The 20,194-nt window shown below is 36.9% G+C and overlaps 1 protein-coding gene across 1 annotated transcript in view; it reads right to left on the bottom strand.

Annotated features, from left to right (window-relative positions):
* The window catches only part of DMXL1 (Dmx like 1), a 157,501-nt gene that overhangs the window by 66,448 nt on the left and 70,859 nt on the right, over nt 1–20,194 (bottom strand). Inside the window, 7 exon segments of the mRNA XM_066274147.1 lie at nt 447–560; nt 890–1,138; nt 1,962–2,089; nt 4,553–4,629; nt 7,807–7,998; nt 8,451–9,541; nt 19,889–20,150. Coding sequence (XP_066130244.1) covers nt 447–560; nt 890–1,138; nt 1,962–2,089; nt 4,553–4,629; nt 7,807–7,998; nt 8,451–9,541; nt 19,889–20,150 — 2,113 coding nt within the window.

Here is a 20,194-nt window from a genome sequence, read left to right as displayed (position 1 = left end):
TTGGAGCAAAGTTGGCCTGGGTGCTGAGGATGGCTCTGTGGCCTCTGCCTCAGGCGCTAGAATGGCTCTGGTTGCAACAGAGCGACGCCTCAGATGGGCAGAGCATTGCCCCCTGGTGGGCGTGCCGGGTGGATCCCGGTCAGGCGCATGTGGGAGTCTGACTGCCTCCCTGTTTCCAACTTCAGAAAAATACAAAAAAAAAAAAAAAAAAAAAAAAAAAAAAAGACTAAAAAAAGAAAGGATTTAAAAGACTAAAAATGCAGAGATGATTTTTTAAAATGCTAATCATCGTTTTAAATCAAAAATATGGCTTGTTTAAAATAAATTCTTAATTTTCTACAGTAAGTGCCAGACAAAACAAACCTGGCCCACAGTGCCCCAACCCCTCCAAAATAACACAAAGCAAGCTGAACTGTAAAAGCCTATTTCTAAAGCTAGTATCTTGCCTGCAAGACTGGGAGGGCTATGAGAACTGATGGTTGAAAGAGCTTTGGAAAAGCCCACACATTCCATGGAGAATACCACTACCTGGCGTGGGCTAGGCATAGCAAAGTGCCTTCCTGCCAAAGAAAGAAGAGAGAATTTGTATTTGGGAATGATAATCAATATATTTCAACAAATGAAAACATCAACAGTAGAAGAGTAAAGAATATTAGATTAGATAGTACTAATCATTGGTACATGAGTATCTTAAAGTTTGAAATTTCACCAGGAACTTCATATTGCATTTTTACCATAAAACTATTTGTTCATGATTTAAGAAAATGGTCTGTATCAAAATCTTTCTGTGACTAAATTAAACTATAATTATATTTGACAAAGTTATCATTCAGATGAATAAATGAAGGCTCTGTCTTTAAAAGAAAGATAAAACAGATTAAAAACTAACCGAGTAATGCTTTCGAGTGTGTCTGTTCTTCGCTGGCCACATGGGCACCTCCACCAAACACAGCAGACCACATTTTCTCATTCAGAGGATGGGCCACGATCCGAAAGAGTTCATTACTAGAATGTGTTGCCAAGCCATGGATGAAGAGACTAAGATACACTGCTGTGAGAATCTCACAGAGCAAAATTGTCAGCCCTGACTGGGCTTCTTCACCAGAAGAATTCAAAAGTTGAATTAAAGAAGTTATTCCTAAAACAAACAACAAACACAGATACCACTGACAATAAATTTTAAAAATAAGAAATCAACTATATTTTCTAATTAAAAAAGAACTTTATGTCATCAGCATTAAAATATTTTCTTCTTTAGATTCATAAACTAGTAGAGGTTATTATAATTAATGCATGGATTCTGAGCTACTTGTTCAATTTAGAGAAATACTGAAAATCTGTTACCTGATTCAAACCTGAGATAAAATTTAATTGCCATAACAAATATTTTTCTATTATGACTAAAACAAAATTATAAAAAGTGATATAATGCCTGACCAAGTGGTGGCATAGTGGATAGGGCGTCGGACTGGGATGCAGAGAAACTAGATTCAAAACCCCGAGGTCGCCAGTTTGAGTACAGGTTCATCCAGCTTGAGCACAAGCTCACCAGCTTGAGCATGGGGTCCCTGGCTTGAGCGTGAGATCATAGTCATGACCCTATAGTAGTCCCCCCTGGTCAAGGCACATATGAGAAAGCAATCAATGAACAACTAAGGTGTCGCAATGAATATTGATGCTTCTCATCTCTCTTCTTTCCTGACTATCTGTCTCTTTCTCTGTCTCAGTCCAAAAAAAAAGTGGTATAACAAAACATTTGAGTTATTTTAATATAATGATAAAGGAAATATTAAAGTTAAGTTACTGCATAACTTGTAATGAGTGGTGAGTACTGACCTGGTATTAGTTTTAACAACATTTAACAATGATTATCACATAGCAACACCCAACCAAACCTACTTTTTCCTCATCTTATTAAATTCAAGCTAAGAAGAACTCATACACATATAAATTATTTATACCTGGCCACTGAGCTGGTGATGTATTGGGAGTAACTGCTTCATCTAGGCTTCCTGTTTTCAAAGAATGTCGATGGGGAAGCAGGACTGTCTGATACACCATTCCGGTAAACTGATTTGTTTGAAATGAACTAAAAAAAGAAAACATTTAAATAATAATCTACAATGACCTACAATAATAACAACAATATAATACAATAATATACAGTGATCTAAAATGAATTTAACATATAATATTCTACATTTTAAATATAACTTCTAGGGTACCTTAAATACAAATTTTTGTTTATACTGCCATATTACATCTACATTATAGTCTAGTGATATAGTAAAAGTGTTCTTTAATTATAAATATATAAATTTTCTAAATTAAAACACATGTGATAAGTTTTCAGTATATTTATTTAGTGAAAGGCACAGAATATGTGCAAGTGAGAAAACTGAATTACTATTGGCCATAAGTAGCAAGCTTATATATCACACTTTTTAAAACAAGGCTATCTGGTTGAAATCAAAGCCAATTATGTTTAATTTGATATTTATGGCTATCTACCCTACATCAGGGAAAGTTACATCAAGTATATGCACTAGGTTCCAAGCAGAATAAAAAGCATGGTTTGTTCTCCCATGAAATTTATAGCCTGGTGGGGAAATCAGACACAAATAATTTTATCACAACATTATGTAAGACAAAATCTATATAAACAGTGCCATGAAAGCAAAAGATAGCAGCATTTCACATAATCTGGGTTAGAGTAAGCTTCTCCAAGAACATGGCACTTTAATCTAAAAACTAAACAGATGGCTTGACATAAAGTGTGAAATATTAACGGAAAATGGTACTCAAGATTTTGTTAACCTGTCAGAAACTTCTATATCATATGTTAAGTAAAGGAATATAGTATTTAAATACAGCACATTTAATGGGTTAGACTTCTTCTGTCGGGAAGTCTTATTAGTGATAACATTTTGATGCATTTGTAAGTACTTTCTATTGCTTTACTTTCCAATTTCAAGATGGCAGAGTAACAATAAAAAAATCCCATTACAATAAATGGTAATGATAAGAAAGATAAAAACACTCTGATGAAAGTAAAGTCACACTCAATAACAAGAAAATGAACTCTTGGTGGACCAGTGTCAAAAAATCAAGTTGAAGCAAACTTAGGATACACAACCAGAGTAGTAAGCTTAGGTTACTCATGGGAAATTTCAAACACACAGATAAACAGACAGTGAAAAATCAACACCAAAGAAGCTGACAAACTCAGTGAAAGACTTGCACCTGAGGAAGCAGATTTATCGGAACAATAAGAAAAGTGCTTATATTCAGATAGGTTTAAAAAAATCACAAAATAAAGAAAATAAGATAAAAAAAATAAATGTGGCTATTAAAATCAACAGAGATCTAAAAAAATGAAAAACAGATTTTCTAAGAGAAAGTTAGATAGGCTTAATAAAAGATAGGACATTGCTGAAGAATGCATTAGTGTCTAGAAAATGAAGCTAGGCTTTCTTCTGAAATGAAACAAAAAGAAATGAAGATTAGGAATATATGAAAAGAAAGTTAAAAAAAGTAAGGACTCAGACGTTCTACTGTCTGTCTAATAGGAAAGAAAATAGGAGAAGACAAAATATTTGAAGAAATTAGTTAGAGAATTTCAAAGAACTAATGAAAGATACAGAAAAACCCCAGAGTCTTAAAACAGTATTTTTTAAAAGCCTAGATAAACTATAATGAAACCTTAGGATATAAAGAGAAAAATCTTCATCAAAATAATCATCAAAAAAAATAATAATCATCAACTCTTCTGTAAAATTTTTCTCAATTCCAAGTCAGTCACTTCCTTCTTTGCATTCCCTGAGCCTTTTACTATCCACCATATTGTAATACTTATTATTTAAGTACTACATCATGTGATGTATCATTTATCAGTTCACATTTGTTTCTAACAGGATTGATTGTAAGGAAGGAGAAACTGTGTGCATATCACAATGTCTGGCATTAGGCAATAATCAACAAAAGGCTGCTAAATAAGTTGTATTGACAAGGGTTTTACTTGAGATTCATTTGCCATAAAGTCTTAAGTTAAAATCTGAAAGGTGGAAAAAGAACCAGTACTCAACACAACAGCTACATGTTTTTTGCATTAAAGTGCACTGTTGTATATAGTTTTTCTAAAGAAAAAAATTCATATTCTGTAACCTCATCAGTTTACTGCAAGCATTCTTAAATTTCACAAAGATATATGGTCTGACCAGGTGGTGGCGCACTGAATAGAGCATCAGATTGAGACACGGAGGACCCAGGTTCAAAACCCTGAGCTTGCCAGCTTGAGTGAGGGCTCATCTGGTTTGAGCAAGGCTCACTCGATCTGCTGTAGCCACACACACCCCCGCCCCATCAAGGCATATATGAGAAAGCAATCAATGAGCAACTAAAATGCCACAACGAAGAATTGATGCTTCTCATCTCTCTCCCTTCCTGTCTGTCTGTTCCTGTCTACACTCTCTCTGACTCTCTCTGTCTCTGCAAAAAACAAAAAAAACCAACCCACAAAAACAAATCAAAAAAATTTCACAAAAATATTTACCTGTAGTTATGACTTCCACAAAGGCACTGATATATACAAGCAGAAAGTGAGGCTGCTAAAGTATGCATTACATATACCTGGAAAAAAACCAACAAACAAAATTAATTATGTAAGGTAACTTTTTGTAAGACCTAATATAATCAGCATTTTAAAAAAGATGAAAAAATAATTTTGCCCTTATAAACTACTTCTTTTTTTTCCTTAACACTCATTTCTAACTTTTAAAGTCTCACTAGAGACGAAAAAATACTGAGCCTTTGGCAGAAATTATAAAGCACGTATCTGCTACCTAATTTCAATTTCAAGAACAAATGGGAACAGATGTTAGCTATTCAGTAGTGCATGAACCATGTATTAAAAGCAAACCCTTTAAGGTTCAACCTGCTTCTTCCTCAACCAAAATATAAAAAAGCACAGACTGACAAAGGACAGTTCACCGATGGACAGGACATTGAAAAATATGCTACCACATATTCTAGGTACTATAGTAAAAAACAATTTAAAGAAGGTTAAATTTTAGAGAAAGAAGAAGATAGCAATTAAGGCAAACATTTATCTTGGGGAAGAGGTTTTAAATACAGCATAATGAGAAATAACAGAAGCAGATCTGAGAATGAAAGAGAAGTGTAACCTAGATAAGAAACTAGAAGACTAAGCTCTTGATCTAATTATGAAGCATGACAGTCTTTTATGTTGATAAAAACAGTGAATAACAGAGTACAATCTCGTTGCTATTTCTACTTCAATGATCAGTAAGACATGCAGTATGAATTAAAACCAAGAATATCACCATGTAGAATGAAGACAGCAGAGACCACATATGGAATATTGCACACGTGATCAGAATATTGTCCAATCAAAAGGTGGAGCACATTTCACCACTTATTGAATCTGGGCTGCCCTTGTAACTTGCTTTGTCTAAGAGGATACAACAGAAGTCATATATGAATTCTGAACCTAGTCCTTAAAAGGCCTTGAAATTTCTACTCTTGCTGCTTTTTAAAATCCTGCAACCATAATGTGAAATAATCTAGTTGTGGTTGTTAATTTTATGTGTCAACTTGACCGACTCGAGGTGCCCAGACACTTGGTCAAGCATTATTCTGGGTGCATCTGTTAGGGTGATTTTGGAGATTAACATTTGAATTGGATCACTAAGCAAAGCACATATGAGTATGCTTCATCCAATCAACTGAAGACCTTAATAGAACAGAAAGGTTGAGCATGAGGGAACTTCTGTCCTGCTGCATCGAGCTTGGACATGAGTCTTTCCTGCCACTGAACTAGAACTGAAACACTGGCTCTTCTTGGGTCTCAAGCCTGCTGCTGGCTTTCAACTGGTCCTCAGGACTTCAGAGTTAAACTGAAACTATGTGGTCAGTGCTACTGTGTCTCCAGCTTGCCAACTGCAGATCTAGGGACCTCTCAGCCTCCATATCATGTGAGTCAACAGCTTAGAATAACTCTTTTTACATACACACACACCCCTTATTGGTTCTGTTTCTTTAGAGAATCCAGACTAATGTGCTAGCTTCCCTGTTGGAAGATGAGACACATAGGACCCAGATTCTTTGGTCAGCTCTGCAAGAGTCTGCTTCTGCTGACCATCTGAAATATAAGTGAAGTCATCCTAGATCATTCAGAATCCAGTCAACCTACCAGTTCACCAAAGATAAATGAAAGTATCCAGAGATCAGCCCAGCTGGTCCAAACCAGAACTGATGAGCTAACCCACAGAAACACGGGCAAAAACAAATGATGGCTATTTTAGGCTACTAATGTTTCAGAATGGTTCTTAAGCAACAAAAGCTAACCGATATACCAGTGGTATACTTACTATAAAGTGATATATGGAATAGAGTTTAGCCAAAATGAGCACAATTTGAAGGAAATTAATTCCTAACTGTAGAATACGCAATGGGGACATTTAGTTATACCACAGAGCAGTATAGGAAAAGAAGTGGTAAAATGAAATTACAAGGGTTAAGGTTATTCAAGAGGGTAAAACTCTAGGAGAGGCCACCATTAGGTAAAGCAGAAAATCAAACTAGTGTGATATTACCGCCTGTGAGGAATTTGAGAACCAGATGACAGACTATAAGGGGAAAAAAAATAGATTCAAAAATAGTCAAACTTGGCCATACATTAAAGTATCTCACTATGTTTGGAGAGTAAAAATGATATATGAAATGTGATATTAATGGTAGATAGATAAAATGGAGTGGTGATGGATGGGAAGATGAATGGATGGTAACTATGTATTTGATTAGTTTTAGTTTTGCATAAGTCACCAAAGGAAATTCTTTTTCTTTTCTTTTTTTTACAGAGACAGAGAGAGAGTCAGAGAGAGGGATAGATAGGGACAGACAGACAGGAACAAAGAGAGATGAGAAGCATCAATCATCAATTTTTCGTTGCACCACCTTAGTAGTTCATTGACTGCTTTCTCATATGTGCCTTGATTGGGGGGGGGGGGGCGGCTACAGCAGACCGAGTAACTCCTTGCACAAGCCAGTGACCCTGGGTCCAAGCTGGTGAGCTTTTCTCATACCAGATGAGCCCGCGCTCAAGCTTGCGACCTCAGGGTCTCGAACCTGGGTCCTCCGCATCCCAGTCTGACATTCTATCCACTGCGCCACCACCTGGTCAGGCTTAAGGAAATTCTTAAAAATATATATTCTTGAGACTCACTCTCACAGACAAATTCAGTAAGTTTGGAGTGACGTGAACAAGCCAAACATTTAACAAGCACTTAAGGTGATTCTGCTGTAGTCAGAGTCATGAGTCACTACCTAGCCTAAAGAAATGACAGACAAGATACCTCGTATTATCCTGAAAATATGTAACTTTAAATACTAACAAAGAAATAATGTACATATTATAAACTTTACATGAAAATATTAAGTTTCTATCTCTAAAATACAGCCTTTTGGCTAAGCGTACTGCTAAAGAAATTACTCATGTACTGCATATATACCAATTACTCTTATCTTAATAAAATGGCTAAGTAAGACTAAATAATTAGCACTGGATTAAAAACAGAAGCACCATATTGCATATAAGTAACACAAGTAAGATGAGCCTGGTCTACAACCAGAAGTTTTCTTTAAACAAAATCAATATAAACTTGGTAATGTAACAATCACTATTGTATGGTCTGATGTTTAAAATTGTTTTTAAAAATCTTAACATTTATATTTTAGTCTTACTGTAGTCTATAGGTAAATTAAAAGACTGAAACCAAGTATACTTACTTTATTGCTTTGGATATCAGGATGGGGTGGTGAATCCAAGTCTATTATGGCATGTAGAACATCGTGTGTTAGATTACTAAGGTGCAATAACGGATTGGCAACTACTGTTTTGGCACTGGCTGTACAAGCAAAGAGGAGAGGTACTGAGGTTTGCTCCGACAGAGGATTAGAAAATACTGGTTCTGATGTTTCCTTAAAAACAAAGGAAAAAAAGCTTAACCAACCACTCATAGTTATAAGCCATTAATTATGTAATTCAAGGGTTTCTTTGAAAAACTTCAAAACAACTAATAATTAAAAGCCTAATGGAAACTTTTTATAGAGTTAGAAGGGACTTGATGAGGTCAACATTCCAGCAATTATATTGAAAACCGATGGGACATTACCCTTTTAACAAAAGAAGGTCATCACCTTCATAAGGCATTCCTACAAGAATGTGGAGTATGAATTCAGCGTAACACCAAACTGTACTTAAACTGCAATACGTGCACAACTCTACAAATACACAATGTGACACACCAAACATTTTCTTAAAGCTATCATAATGAAGAAAATAAACAATTTTATTATTTAAAAACAGAAAAAGCAATTATCAAAAACTTTGTTATACATGAACTATTTTGACTGGCTATCATGTTACATACCTGCTGAGATTCTTGTAAAAGCAAAATCAATTCCATTCTCACAGATGCAAGACCCCCACCATGGGATCCATGAAGTATGCAGTAACTAAGAAACATTCTCAAGAGTGATTGATATTTCAAAAGCCATAGTCTTTTTTCTTGAAAATTTTCTTTCATTTGTTTCACCTTCGTTTGGTGGAGCAAATCTTCAGCATCTTCATTTATTCCTAATTCATCTTCATTTGCACCAAATGTAGATTGTAATTCTTTGGCATTTGAACAATAGTCACAAGTCTTTTGAAGAGCGATCACCTCTTTTTCAAGCCAGTGGTACAGTTGGTAACGCAATTTTCCACCATCTATTTCATAGCCAGTAGATAAAGTACGCAGTTCTCCTGTGAGAATCTTTAAACATGCTCTAAATTTTAACTGGACTGCAATTATATCTTCTGATGGACTTAAAATGTCATTTTCATCCAGTGTGCTGAGAGATTCTGTGTAATTAGAACTCGTTTCATCTATTTTTTTTCCTATTTTTTTCTTTAAAGGTTTTAATTCTTTTGTTGAGCTAGGGAGATCCTCATTTTCATCATCATTATCACTGTCCCATTTTAATTCTAAAGAGTCATCCTGAAATACAACACTTGGTTGGCTCCAGTCAAAAGAAAGAGTAGAGTTTGACTGTTTCTCTGAAGAACCCTCTGAAGAAGATCCAAAACCATTAATGAGTGACTGTGACCAATCAATAGAAGACTTATCCTCCCTCGCATCCAGTTTGAATGGAGAAGTAGGAGAACAGTCTTTACTAGTATTCAGAAAACTAGATGTTCTACAAAAAGGTTTTGTTTTCTTGATGACTTTTGGTATCTTTGATAATACTTCCAAAGCCAACATAGGGCAGCCAGCTTTTAAATGAGCACAGGCCGTAGTAAAAAATAATCTTCTTTCACTTAGATTAATTGTTCCTGCCAGTCCACTTTTTCCTGTTAAACTCACATGTGTGGAAAATGCATCAGATGATCCAAAATGACGTCTCAGCAAAAGAGGATGTGTTCTTAGATAATTGTAGAAATTAAAAACTGCAGGATTACAGGCTGACATCATGACTTGATCTGAAAGGAAATTCATTTTATGAACCAAGGAGAATTCTTCAAGGGTTATATTACAGTCCTTTTTCTCTATTATGGCACCTTCATCTACCTATCCCTCTGACATAATTTTATTGACAGACCACAATTATACATAGCACTGAACAGACAAAAACACATTTGTAATCAAGGTATTCTAAGAGTATGAAAACAAAGGTTATACAATCTAAGATCATTTAAAACATCCACTTATACACAGTTCTTTTTCTCTTACTTTCTTGGACACTCCTGTCCAGTCTGCTTTGCTATTCCTCAACTTCTTTACCTTTGAATACAGAGGATCTCAGAATTCAATGCTTGATTTTTTTCTGACACTCATTGTATGAACTCACACAGTTCCAATGCTTTTAAATACTATCTATATGCTAATAACTTGCATATCTCTATCACCTGTCCCAAGTTCATCCTGTAAATCTAGAATACTATGTATATCCAAAGGCCTACAGTACATTTACATTTACATGTACTACATACTCTTGCCTCATGTTCTTTTTATTTAGTGAGCCTAAACCACTCTTTACCCAGATACCTACAGGTGACTACTCACTCATTTCAGTTAGGTCTCTGCTCAAAGGTGACCTTATCAGAGAAGTTTTCTTTATCTAAAGCAACACTCCCTCAAATCTGCTCCCAGCCTTCCCCACATCATTTATCTATTTGCTCAAGCTAAAAACCCAGGAATTATCCTTGATTCTTACTCCCTCACACTTCATATCCAATCCTGTTCCATCTAGTCAACCTTAGCACTATATTCCAAATCCAACCACTTCTCTCTGCCTCCCTCCTATCATCCAGGCACAAGCCACTATTATCCTTTTCGTTTTTCTTCTAAAATACAGGCTAATTTGGCTCTAAAGGATGTGGTCATGTATTAATCCAAATCAAAATAAATGTTGACATGAATATGTGTAGGTATAAAAAACAGTGACTAAAAAGGCCTTTTATTTCTCCCCCTTCATTAGATAGAGACTTGTTTGGAAATCTACATACAACTCAGACGGCTAGGAGACTAGAACAACTGAGTACATGGCTTTCATATAAAAAGACATATGATAGTTCCTAATTAAATGAGGTTAGGTGACGTCACGGAAATGGCGCCGTGAAAAGCGCGTCCGACAGCTCTCCCCTAAATCACAACAAATTTATCAACTAGAAACAGAAAAATTTATCCTCGGAGCATTCCGGAGTTCCACACAAACTGAAAGCAAAAGGACTGTTATCACTTGAATCTGAGAGACGAGGGTGTGGAGGAAGCTACCGCAGCAGCGACGCTCATTCAAGCCGCCAGGGAGTGCGCCTGCGGTGAGTCAGCCCATATACTTGGGAACCGCGAGCCGCCGCGAGCGGCCGACCGCTAGCCGCCACCTCGAGCCGCCGCCGCGAGCGGCCGCCGCGAACCGCGACCGCGAGCGGCCGCGCCCGGTCCGGTTGAGCACCTGAGCACCGCTGACGTTCCCAGCGGACCGGACCGCACACTGCGAGTGGGGGTCGCCGGGCACCGGTGCCCGGAGCGCCCCATTCGCGTGCGTGCCTTGGGCATTCCACGCGCCCAGGGCGCCCTACTGGCCTGCACACCCAGGGGGCTCCATTATCCTGCGCCTGGTGCGGTCCAGCCGCCAGCGGCGGGGCGAGCGGGAGAGGCTTGGGAGATTCTCTCCGTGGGCGGGGCACCTCACCCAGCCATTCAAGCTAACAATCAAGCGTTGGGGGAGGGGCGTGCGCAGGCAGCCTAAAATACCTTCGGAAGCACAGCTGCGACCCAATCACTGAAATTAGCTTAACCCATGAAATCTGCGCACCCTCGGTTCTAATTGATAAGATCTCTCTCAGTTCAGCGATCCAAGACAAGAGGCGTGATATTTTTTAGTGCCTCTCGCTAAAGGGGCGGGGGCAACTTCTGATTGATAGAGCCTCCATATTCAGGGATAAACGCTAACAAGAAGGACTTGGCAGATAATAAGGTCTATACTACACTAGTCGTAAGCAGAGACTAGTGCCTCTTCTTTCCTGCAAAAACAGGCTACAAAGTGTGGAAAGCCTGGGTTGAGAGGTCCAACTAAATGATAGGCGCTGAACAGTCACCTTGACAACAATTGACTCCCACCCCAGCCTGATTACACTGGAGGCCCTGACTCTCAGAGCCTTTCCCAAAGCCTTGCACTGAGTGGGGATAGAGTGGGGATTTCCCAGCTCTTTGAGCCTCTTACTCCCCAGGCAGAAGCAGTTGCAGCCTTATAGCTGGATCACCAGGCTGCTAATTCAGAAAGGGGGGACTAGGAGAGAGAATCCAGGAAAGCAAACTCTCTCATCGTTGGACCCTGCAAACGCCAACAAGCCTTTACTTCCAGCAAGACTAAAGCCAATTATATGACATTGCCATAGAATCCCATCAACTGCAAATCCCTACCTAAGAGTGACAAAGGGGCAGAGCCTGCGGTACAGAGTTACCGACTAGGAAGAGGGAGAGTAAAGAAAAAGGAAGAAGTTAACCTCTCAAAATCAAGAAAAACCCACAGACTTTACAACTTGATCCACTAATTTTTTTGTTGTTGTTGTTTGTTTCTTCTATCATTTGGCCTTTATTTCCTCCACCTCGGTCCTTCTATTCTCTGCCCATCTTATGCTTCCCCTTTCTTGAACTACACTACCCATGAGTGTTGCATTTTATTTTTCTTCTTCATCCTCACCCTCCTTTAAGGTTATACTCCAAAACACTTAACTCTCACTCTCTCCTCTTTTGTTTTTTTTTTTTGTCTTGCTTTATTTTGTTTTTTTCTCCTCCTATTTTATTTCTTCCTTCGTTTTTCTCTTTTTCTTATTTTTTCCTTTCTATTCGTTTTTTCTTTTCTCATTTTACTTTCCTCCCATATAATCCTCAATCACGAACAAATTAGTTAATTTGGGACTCAAGGCTTTTTTTTGGCTTTATTTCTCTTTTTTGCTTTTGTTTTTATTTTTTTTTCTTGTTTGTTTATTTTTGTGGCATTTTGGGTCCTCCCAACCCAAGGTCTCCATTGTATTTAGTCTTCGCTCCACTTAATACAACAGATTTTTACTTATTATTTTTATTTTTTCTTCTTTATTATTCTTTTTTGGTCCTTTTTTCTGATTCCCTCTTATCCCTCTCATTATATCTCTTAGTTGACCATCACTTACAAGCAAATCATCTTATGCTTGTCTAAGATTTTCTTCCTTTTTTTTTTTTTTTTGCATTTAGTAGGTCCCTACTCCCTTTTTTTTGCCCCTTGAACTCTTCACCCCAAATCAGGCCCTCCATTATAGGCACGATATTTCCCTGAGGAGGGGAGAGGAGGGAAAGAGAAGAGAAAAAAAAAGGGGGAAATAATAAATTATTACTGTTTTTTTTTGTGGGTTGTTTTACCCTTTTTTTTTTAATTTCTTTTTACTCTTTATTAATTCTAATTAGTGCTATCAATAAGACCACCCTCAGATGCCGATAAGAAAGAGGAAATCGAATATTATGGATACAAAAGAAAGAGAGGTAACACAAATAGATGTGGAAAAATCTATGGAGAAAAGACTTAACATATTGGAAGCCTTGGAGCTAAATGACAGAGAATTTAAAATAGAAATCTTAAAAATACTCAGAGATATACAAGAAAACACAGAAAGGCAATATAGGGAGATCAGAAAACAACTCAATGAACACAAAGAATATATTACCAAGGAAATTGAAACTATAAAAACAAATCAAACAGAAATGAAAAACTCAATTCACGAGCTGAAAAATGAGGTAACAAGCTTAGCTAACAGAACAGCCCAGATTGAAGATAGGATTAGTGAAATAGAAGACAAACAACTTGAGGCACAACAGAGAGAAGAAGAAAGAGACTCAAAAATAATAAAAAACGAGAAAGCCCTACAGGAATTGTCTGACTCCATCAGAAAGAATAACATAAGAATAATAGGTATATCAGAGGGAGAAGAGAAAGAAAATGAAATGGAGAATATACTCAAACAAATAATAGACGAGAACTTCCCAAGCCTGTGGAAGGAACTAAAGCCTCAAATTCAAGAAGCAAACAGAACACCAAGTTTTCTTAACCCCAACAAACCCACTCCAAGGCACATCATAATAAAGATGACACAAACCAATGACAAAGAAAAAATTCTCAAGGCAGCCAGGGAAAAGAAGAGTACAACATATAAAGGAAGGCCTATTAGATTATCATCAGATTTCTCAGCAGAAACTCTACAAGCTAGAAGAGAGTGGACCCCAATATTTAAAGCCCTGAAAGAGAGGAACTTTCAGCCAAGAATACTATACCCATCAAAGCTATCCTTCAAGTATGAAGGAGATATAAAAACATTCACAAATACAGAAAAGATGAGAGAATTTATCAACAGAAAGCCCCCATTCCAGGAAATACTAAAGGGGGTTTTCCAACCAGATTCAAAGAACAAAAGAAAACAACACCACAAGTAACAGCTCCACCAAGAACACAATAAAACCAAACTTAAACTGTGACAACAAAGGAAAAAAAGGGGGGAGAGGATGGAGATTAACAGTAGCAAAGGACGATGAAGTGCAGAAATACTTATAAGATAGGGTACTACAATGAATATGGTAGGTACCCTTTTCATTACTTAATGGTAACCACCCTTAAAAAAACCACCACAAAAACACTTGACTTAAAAAAGGTAACAACAGAGGAAAGAAGTATGGAACACAAACAAACAAAAACAAATGATAGAAAAACAAAAGAGAAGAATCAAACTAGATACAAAACTAACAGAAAGCAATTTATAAAATGGCAGTAGGGAACCCACAAGTGTCAATAATTACACTAAATGTAAATGGATTAAACTTACCAATAAAAAGACACAGAGTAGCAGAATGGATTAAAAAAGAAAATCCAACTATATGCTGCCTACAAGAAACACATCTAAGCAACAAGGATAAAAACAAATTCAAAGTGAAAGGCTGGAAAACAATACTCCAAGCAAACAACACCCAAAAAAAAGCAGGCGTAGCAATACTCATATCTAGTAATGCTGACTACAAGACAGAAAAAGTACTCAGAGACAAAAATGGTCATTTCATAATGATTAAGGGGAAGTTGAATCAAGAAGACATAACAATCCTTAATATATATGCACCAAACCAAGGAGCACCAAAATATATAAGACAGCTACTTATTGACCTTAAAACAAAAACTGACAAAAATACAATCATACTTGGAGACCTCAATACACCGCTGACGGCTCTAGATCGGTCATCCAAACAGAGAATCAATAAAGATATAGTGGCCTTAAACGAAATACTAGAACACCTGGATATGATAGACATCTACAGGACACTTCATCCCAAAGCGACAGAGTATACATTTTTCTCTAGTGTACATAGAACATTCTCAAGAATTGACCATATGTTGGGCCACAAAGACAATATCAGCAAATTTAGAAAAACTGAAATTGTACCAAGCATATTTTCTGATCATAAAGCCTTGAAACTAGAATTCAACTGCAAAAAAGAGGGGGAAAAACCCACAAAAATGTGGAAACTAAACAACATACTTCTAAAAAATGAATGGGTCAAAGAAGAAATAAGCGCAGAAATCAAAAGATATATACAGACAAATGAAAATGAAAATACGACATATCAGAATCTCTGGGATGCAGCAAAAGCAGTAATAAGAGGAAAGTTCATATCACTTCAGGCCTATATGAACAAACAAGAGAGAGCCGAAGTAAACCACTTAACTTCACACCTTAAGGAACTAGAAAAAGAAGAACAAAGACAACCCAAAACCAGCCGAAGAAAGGAGATAATAAAAATCAGAGCAGAAATAAATGAAATAGAGAACAGAAAAACTATAGAAAAAATCAATAAAACAAGGAGCTGGTTCTTTGAAAAGATCAACAAAATTGACAAACCCTTGGCAAGACTCACCAAGGAAAAAAGACACAGGACTCAAATAAATAAAATCCAAAATGAAAGAGGAGAGATCACCACAGACATCATAGAAATACAAAGAATTATTGTAGAATACTATGAAAAATTATATGCCACCAAATACAACAATCTAGAAGAAATGGATAAATTCCTAGAACAATACAACCTTCCTAGACTGAGTCATGAAGAAGCAGAAAGCCTAAACAGACCAATCAGCAGGGAGGAAATAGAAAAAAGTATTAAAAATCTCCCCAAAAATAAAAGTCCAGGCCCAGACGGTTATACTAGTGAATTCTATCAAACATTCAAAGAAGACTTGGTTCCTATTCTACTCAAAGTCTTCCAAAAAATTGAAGAAGAAGCAATACTTCCAAACACATTTTATGAGGCCAACATAACCCTCATACCAAAACCTGGCAAGGATGGCACAAAGAAAGAAAACTATAGACCAATATCTCTAATGAATACAGATGCTAAAATACTAAACAAAATACTGGCAAACCGAATACAACAACATATTAAAAAAATAATACATCATGATCAAGTGGGATTCATCCCAGAATCTCAAGGATGGTTCAACATACGCAAAACGGTTAACGTAATACACCATATCAACAAAACAAAGAACAAAAACCACATGATCTTATCAATAGATGCAGAAAAGGCTTTTGATAAAATACAACACAATTTTATGTTTAAGACTCTCAACAAAATGGGTATAGAAGGAAAATATCTCAACATGATAAAGGCCATATATGATAAACCATCAGCCAACATCCTATTAAACGGCATAAAACTGAGGACTTTGTACCTTAAATCAGGAACAAGACAGGGTTGTCCACTCTCTCCACTCTTATTCAACGTGGTGCTAGAAGTTCTGGCCAGAGCAATCAGACAAGACAAAGAAATAAAAGGCATCCATATCGGAAAAGAAGAAGTAAAGCTATCACTTTTTGCTGATGATATGATCCTATACATCGAAAACCCGAAGGACTCCACAAAAAGATTATTAGAAACAATAAACCAATACAGTAAGGTCGCAGGATACAAAATTAACATACAAAAGTCCATAGCCTTTCTATATGCCAACAATGAAATATTAGAAAACGAACTCAAAAAAATAATCCCCTTCACGATTGCAACAAAAAAAATAAAATACCTAGGAATAAACATAACAAAGAACGTAAAGGACCTATATAATGAAAATTACAAAGCATTGTTAAGGGAAATCGAAAAAGATACAATGAGATGGAAAAATATTCCTTGTTCTTGGATAGGAAGAATAAATATAATCAAAATGGCCATATTACCCAAAGCAATATACAAATTTAATGCAATTCCCATCAAAATCCCTATGAGATTTTTTAAGGAAATGGAACAAAAAATCATCAGATTTATATGGAAGTATAAAAAACCCCGAATAGCCAAAACAATCCTAAGGAAAAAGAATGAAGCTGGGGGCATTACAATACCTGACTTTAAACTATATATTAGGGCCACGATAATCAAAACAGCATGGTATTGGCAAAAAAATAGACACTCAGACCAATGGAACAGAATAGAAAGCCCAGAAATAAAACCACATATATATGGTCAAATAATCTTTGATAAAGGGGCCAAAAACACAATGGAGAAAAGAAAGCCTCTTCAACAAATGGTGTTGGGAAAACTAGAAAGCCACATGCAAAAAGAATGAAACTCGACTACAGCCTGTCCCCGTGTACTAAAATTAATTCAAAATGGATCAAAGACCTAAATATAAGACCTGAAACAATAAAGTACATAGAAGAAGACATAGGTACTAAAATCATGGACCTGGGTTTTAAAGAACATTTTATGAACTTGACTCCAATGGCAAGAGAAGTGAAGGCAAAGATAAATGAATGGGACTACATCAGAATTAAAAGTTTTTGCTCAGCAAGAGAAACTGATATCAAAATAAACAGACAGCCAACTATATGGGAACTGATATTTTCAAACAACAGCTCAGATAAGGGCCTAATATCCAAAATTTACAAAGAACTCATAAAACTCAACAACAAACAAACAAACAATCCAATAAAAAAATGGGAAGAGGACATGAATAGACACTTCTCCCAGGAAGAGATACAAATGGCCAACAGATATATGAAAAGATGCTCAGCTTCATTAGTTATTAGAGAAATGCAAATCAAAACTACAATGAGATACCACCTCACTCCTGTTAGATTAGCTATTATCAACAAGACGGGTAATAGCAAATGTTGGAGAGGCTGTGGAGAAAAAGGAACCCTCATTCACTGTTGGTGGGACTGTAAAGTAGTACAACCATTATGGAGGAAAGTATGGTGGTTCCTCAAAAAACTGCAAATAGAACTACCTTATGACCCAGCAATCCCTCTACTGGGTATATACCCCAAAACCTCAGAAACATTGATACGTGAAGACACATGTAGCCCCATGTTCATTGCAGCACTGTTCACAGTGGCCAAGACATGGAAACAACCAAAAAGCCCTTCAATAGAAGACTGGATAAAGAAGATGTGGCACATATACACTATGGAATACTACTCAGCCATAAGAAATGATGACATCAGATCATTTACAGCAAAATGGTGGGATCTTGATAACATTATAAGGAGTGAAATAAGCAAATCAGAAAAAAACAAGAACTACATGATTCCATACATTGGTGGAACATAAAAATGAGACTAAGAGACATGGACAAGAGTGTGGTGGTTACCAAGGGTGGGGGGGAGGGAGGACATGGGAGGGAGGGAGGGAGAGAGTTAGGGGGAGGGGGAGGGGCACAGAGAACTAGATAGAGGGTGACGGAGGACAATCTGACTTTGGGCGAGGGGTTTGCAACATAATTTGATGACAAAATAACCTAGACATGTTTTCTTTGAATATATGTACCCTGATTTTTTAATGTCATCCCATTAACATTAATAAAAATTTATTAAAAAAATATATATATAAACAAACTAAAAAATAAATAAATAAATAAATAAATGAGGTTATACCAAAAGCTACAAAGTAGAACCTATTCCAATTAGTACTCCAAATGATATGACACCTACTATACTAGCTATCAGGCAATTTGGTTCTACCTATGGAAAAATATTTGAAAAGCATATCCCATTATTTTATATATAAAGTTATATAAAAAATTCCATTTTATACTAACCTCTAGAAAAGCTTTAACAGAATGAATTTCTAAAACAAAAAACAGAAGTAGACTCAAAAGAGAACATTAAAAAAGTTCTCTACCTTAGCATCTCATGCTCAAGTCAAGAATTTAATTAAGTGATTTTTAATCACACCACATATATCAACTTTCTTTTTAACAAATACATTTTTTTTCCCCTGAAGCTGGAAACGGGGAGGTAGTCAGACAGACTCCCGCATGCGCCTGACCGGGATCCACCCGGCACGCCCACCATGGGGTGATGCTCTGCCCATCTGGGGCGTCGCTCTGTTGCGACCAGAGCCACTCTAGCGCCTGAGGCAGAGGCCATGGAGCCATCCCCAGCGCCTGGGCCACCTTTGCTCCAATGGAGCCTCGGTTGTTGGAGGGGAAGAGAGAGACAGAGAGGAAGGAAAGGGGGAGGGGTGGAGAAGCAGATGGGCGCCTCTCCTGTGTGCCCTGGCTGGGAATCGAACCCGGGACTTCTGCATGCCAGGCCGATGCTCTACCACTGAGCCAACCGGCCAGGGCCAACAAATACATTTTTTACTACAAAAATTGTAAAACTGCCTGACCAGGCGGTGGTGCAGTGGATAAAGTGTTGGACTGGGATGTGAAGGACCCAGGTTAGAAACCCCGAGGCCACCAGTTTGATCGTGGGCTCATCTGGTTTGAGTAAGGCTCACCACCTTGAGCTCAAGGTTGCTGGCTTGAGCAAGGGGTCACTCGGTCTGCTGTAGCCCCCTAGTCAAGGCACATATGAGAAAGCAATCAATAAGAAACTAAGTTGCCGCAACAAAGAATTGATGCTTCTTATCTCTCTTCCTTCCAGTCTGTCTGTCCCTCTCTCTGTCTCTCTCTGTCTGTCACAAACACACACACACAAAACCTAAATATTGTAAAAACTGATTAATGTGCTTCCACCTACAATAAACTGAATTTATACCAGTATTTTCTTCAAAACATTTATATTCAAATGTTTATATATTTATGTTAAATATATTGATTTTATAAAAACAGAAAATCCAAAATCCTTGATTTTCAAAAATCTTATTTTTCTGGAAAACAAAATAAAACAAAAGTGTCATTACTCTGTGTCCCTAACAAAACCATAAAGTTTTAGACCATATCTTCACTTACTTTGTATTATCCTTACTACCCAACAGTGTGTCTGTACCCAGCAAATACTAATAAAACTCATTAACATCTTAAAAACGCAGCTTACCATCATCCTCTCTGATAGGTTGCTTTATTAATGTTTCCAAAGCACTACTATAATCTTCCAAAATCCAATAGGCCATACTCCGAAGAAAAGGATCATAATGCATACTGATATTCAATGTATCGAGTTCACTGACAGGAGAAACAATTCCCAAAATTTTTTTACGTAAAATAGTCTTATATGTTGCAGATTTATCAAATTCAGACTCATAGAGTCTTGCTATTACAAGAGCCAACTGAATGTCGTTCAGTTTCTCAAGACATACCTTCAAAAAGAAAAAGAAATGTTTACAAGTAAGCAGGAATATCT

This window comes from Saccopteryx bilineata, chromosome 4 (genome assembly GCF_036850765.1).
Source record: "Saccopteryx bilineata isolate mSacBil1 chromosome 4, mSacBil1_pri_phased_curated, whole genome shotgun sequence".
In the NCBI taxonomy this organism is placed as follows: Eukaryota; Metazoa; Chordata; class Mammalia; order Chiroptera; family Emballonuridae; genus Saccopteryx; species Saccopteryx bilineata.
Note: the sequence above shows the minus strand (reverse complement) of the source record. Positions and strands in the feature narration are given on the sequence as shown.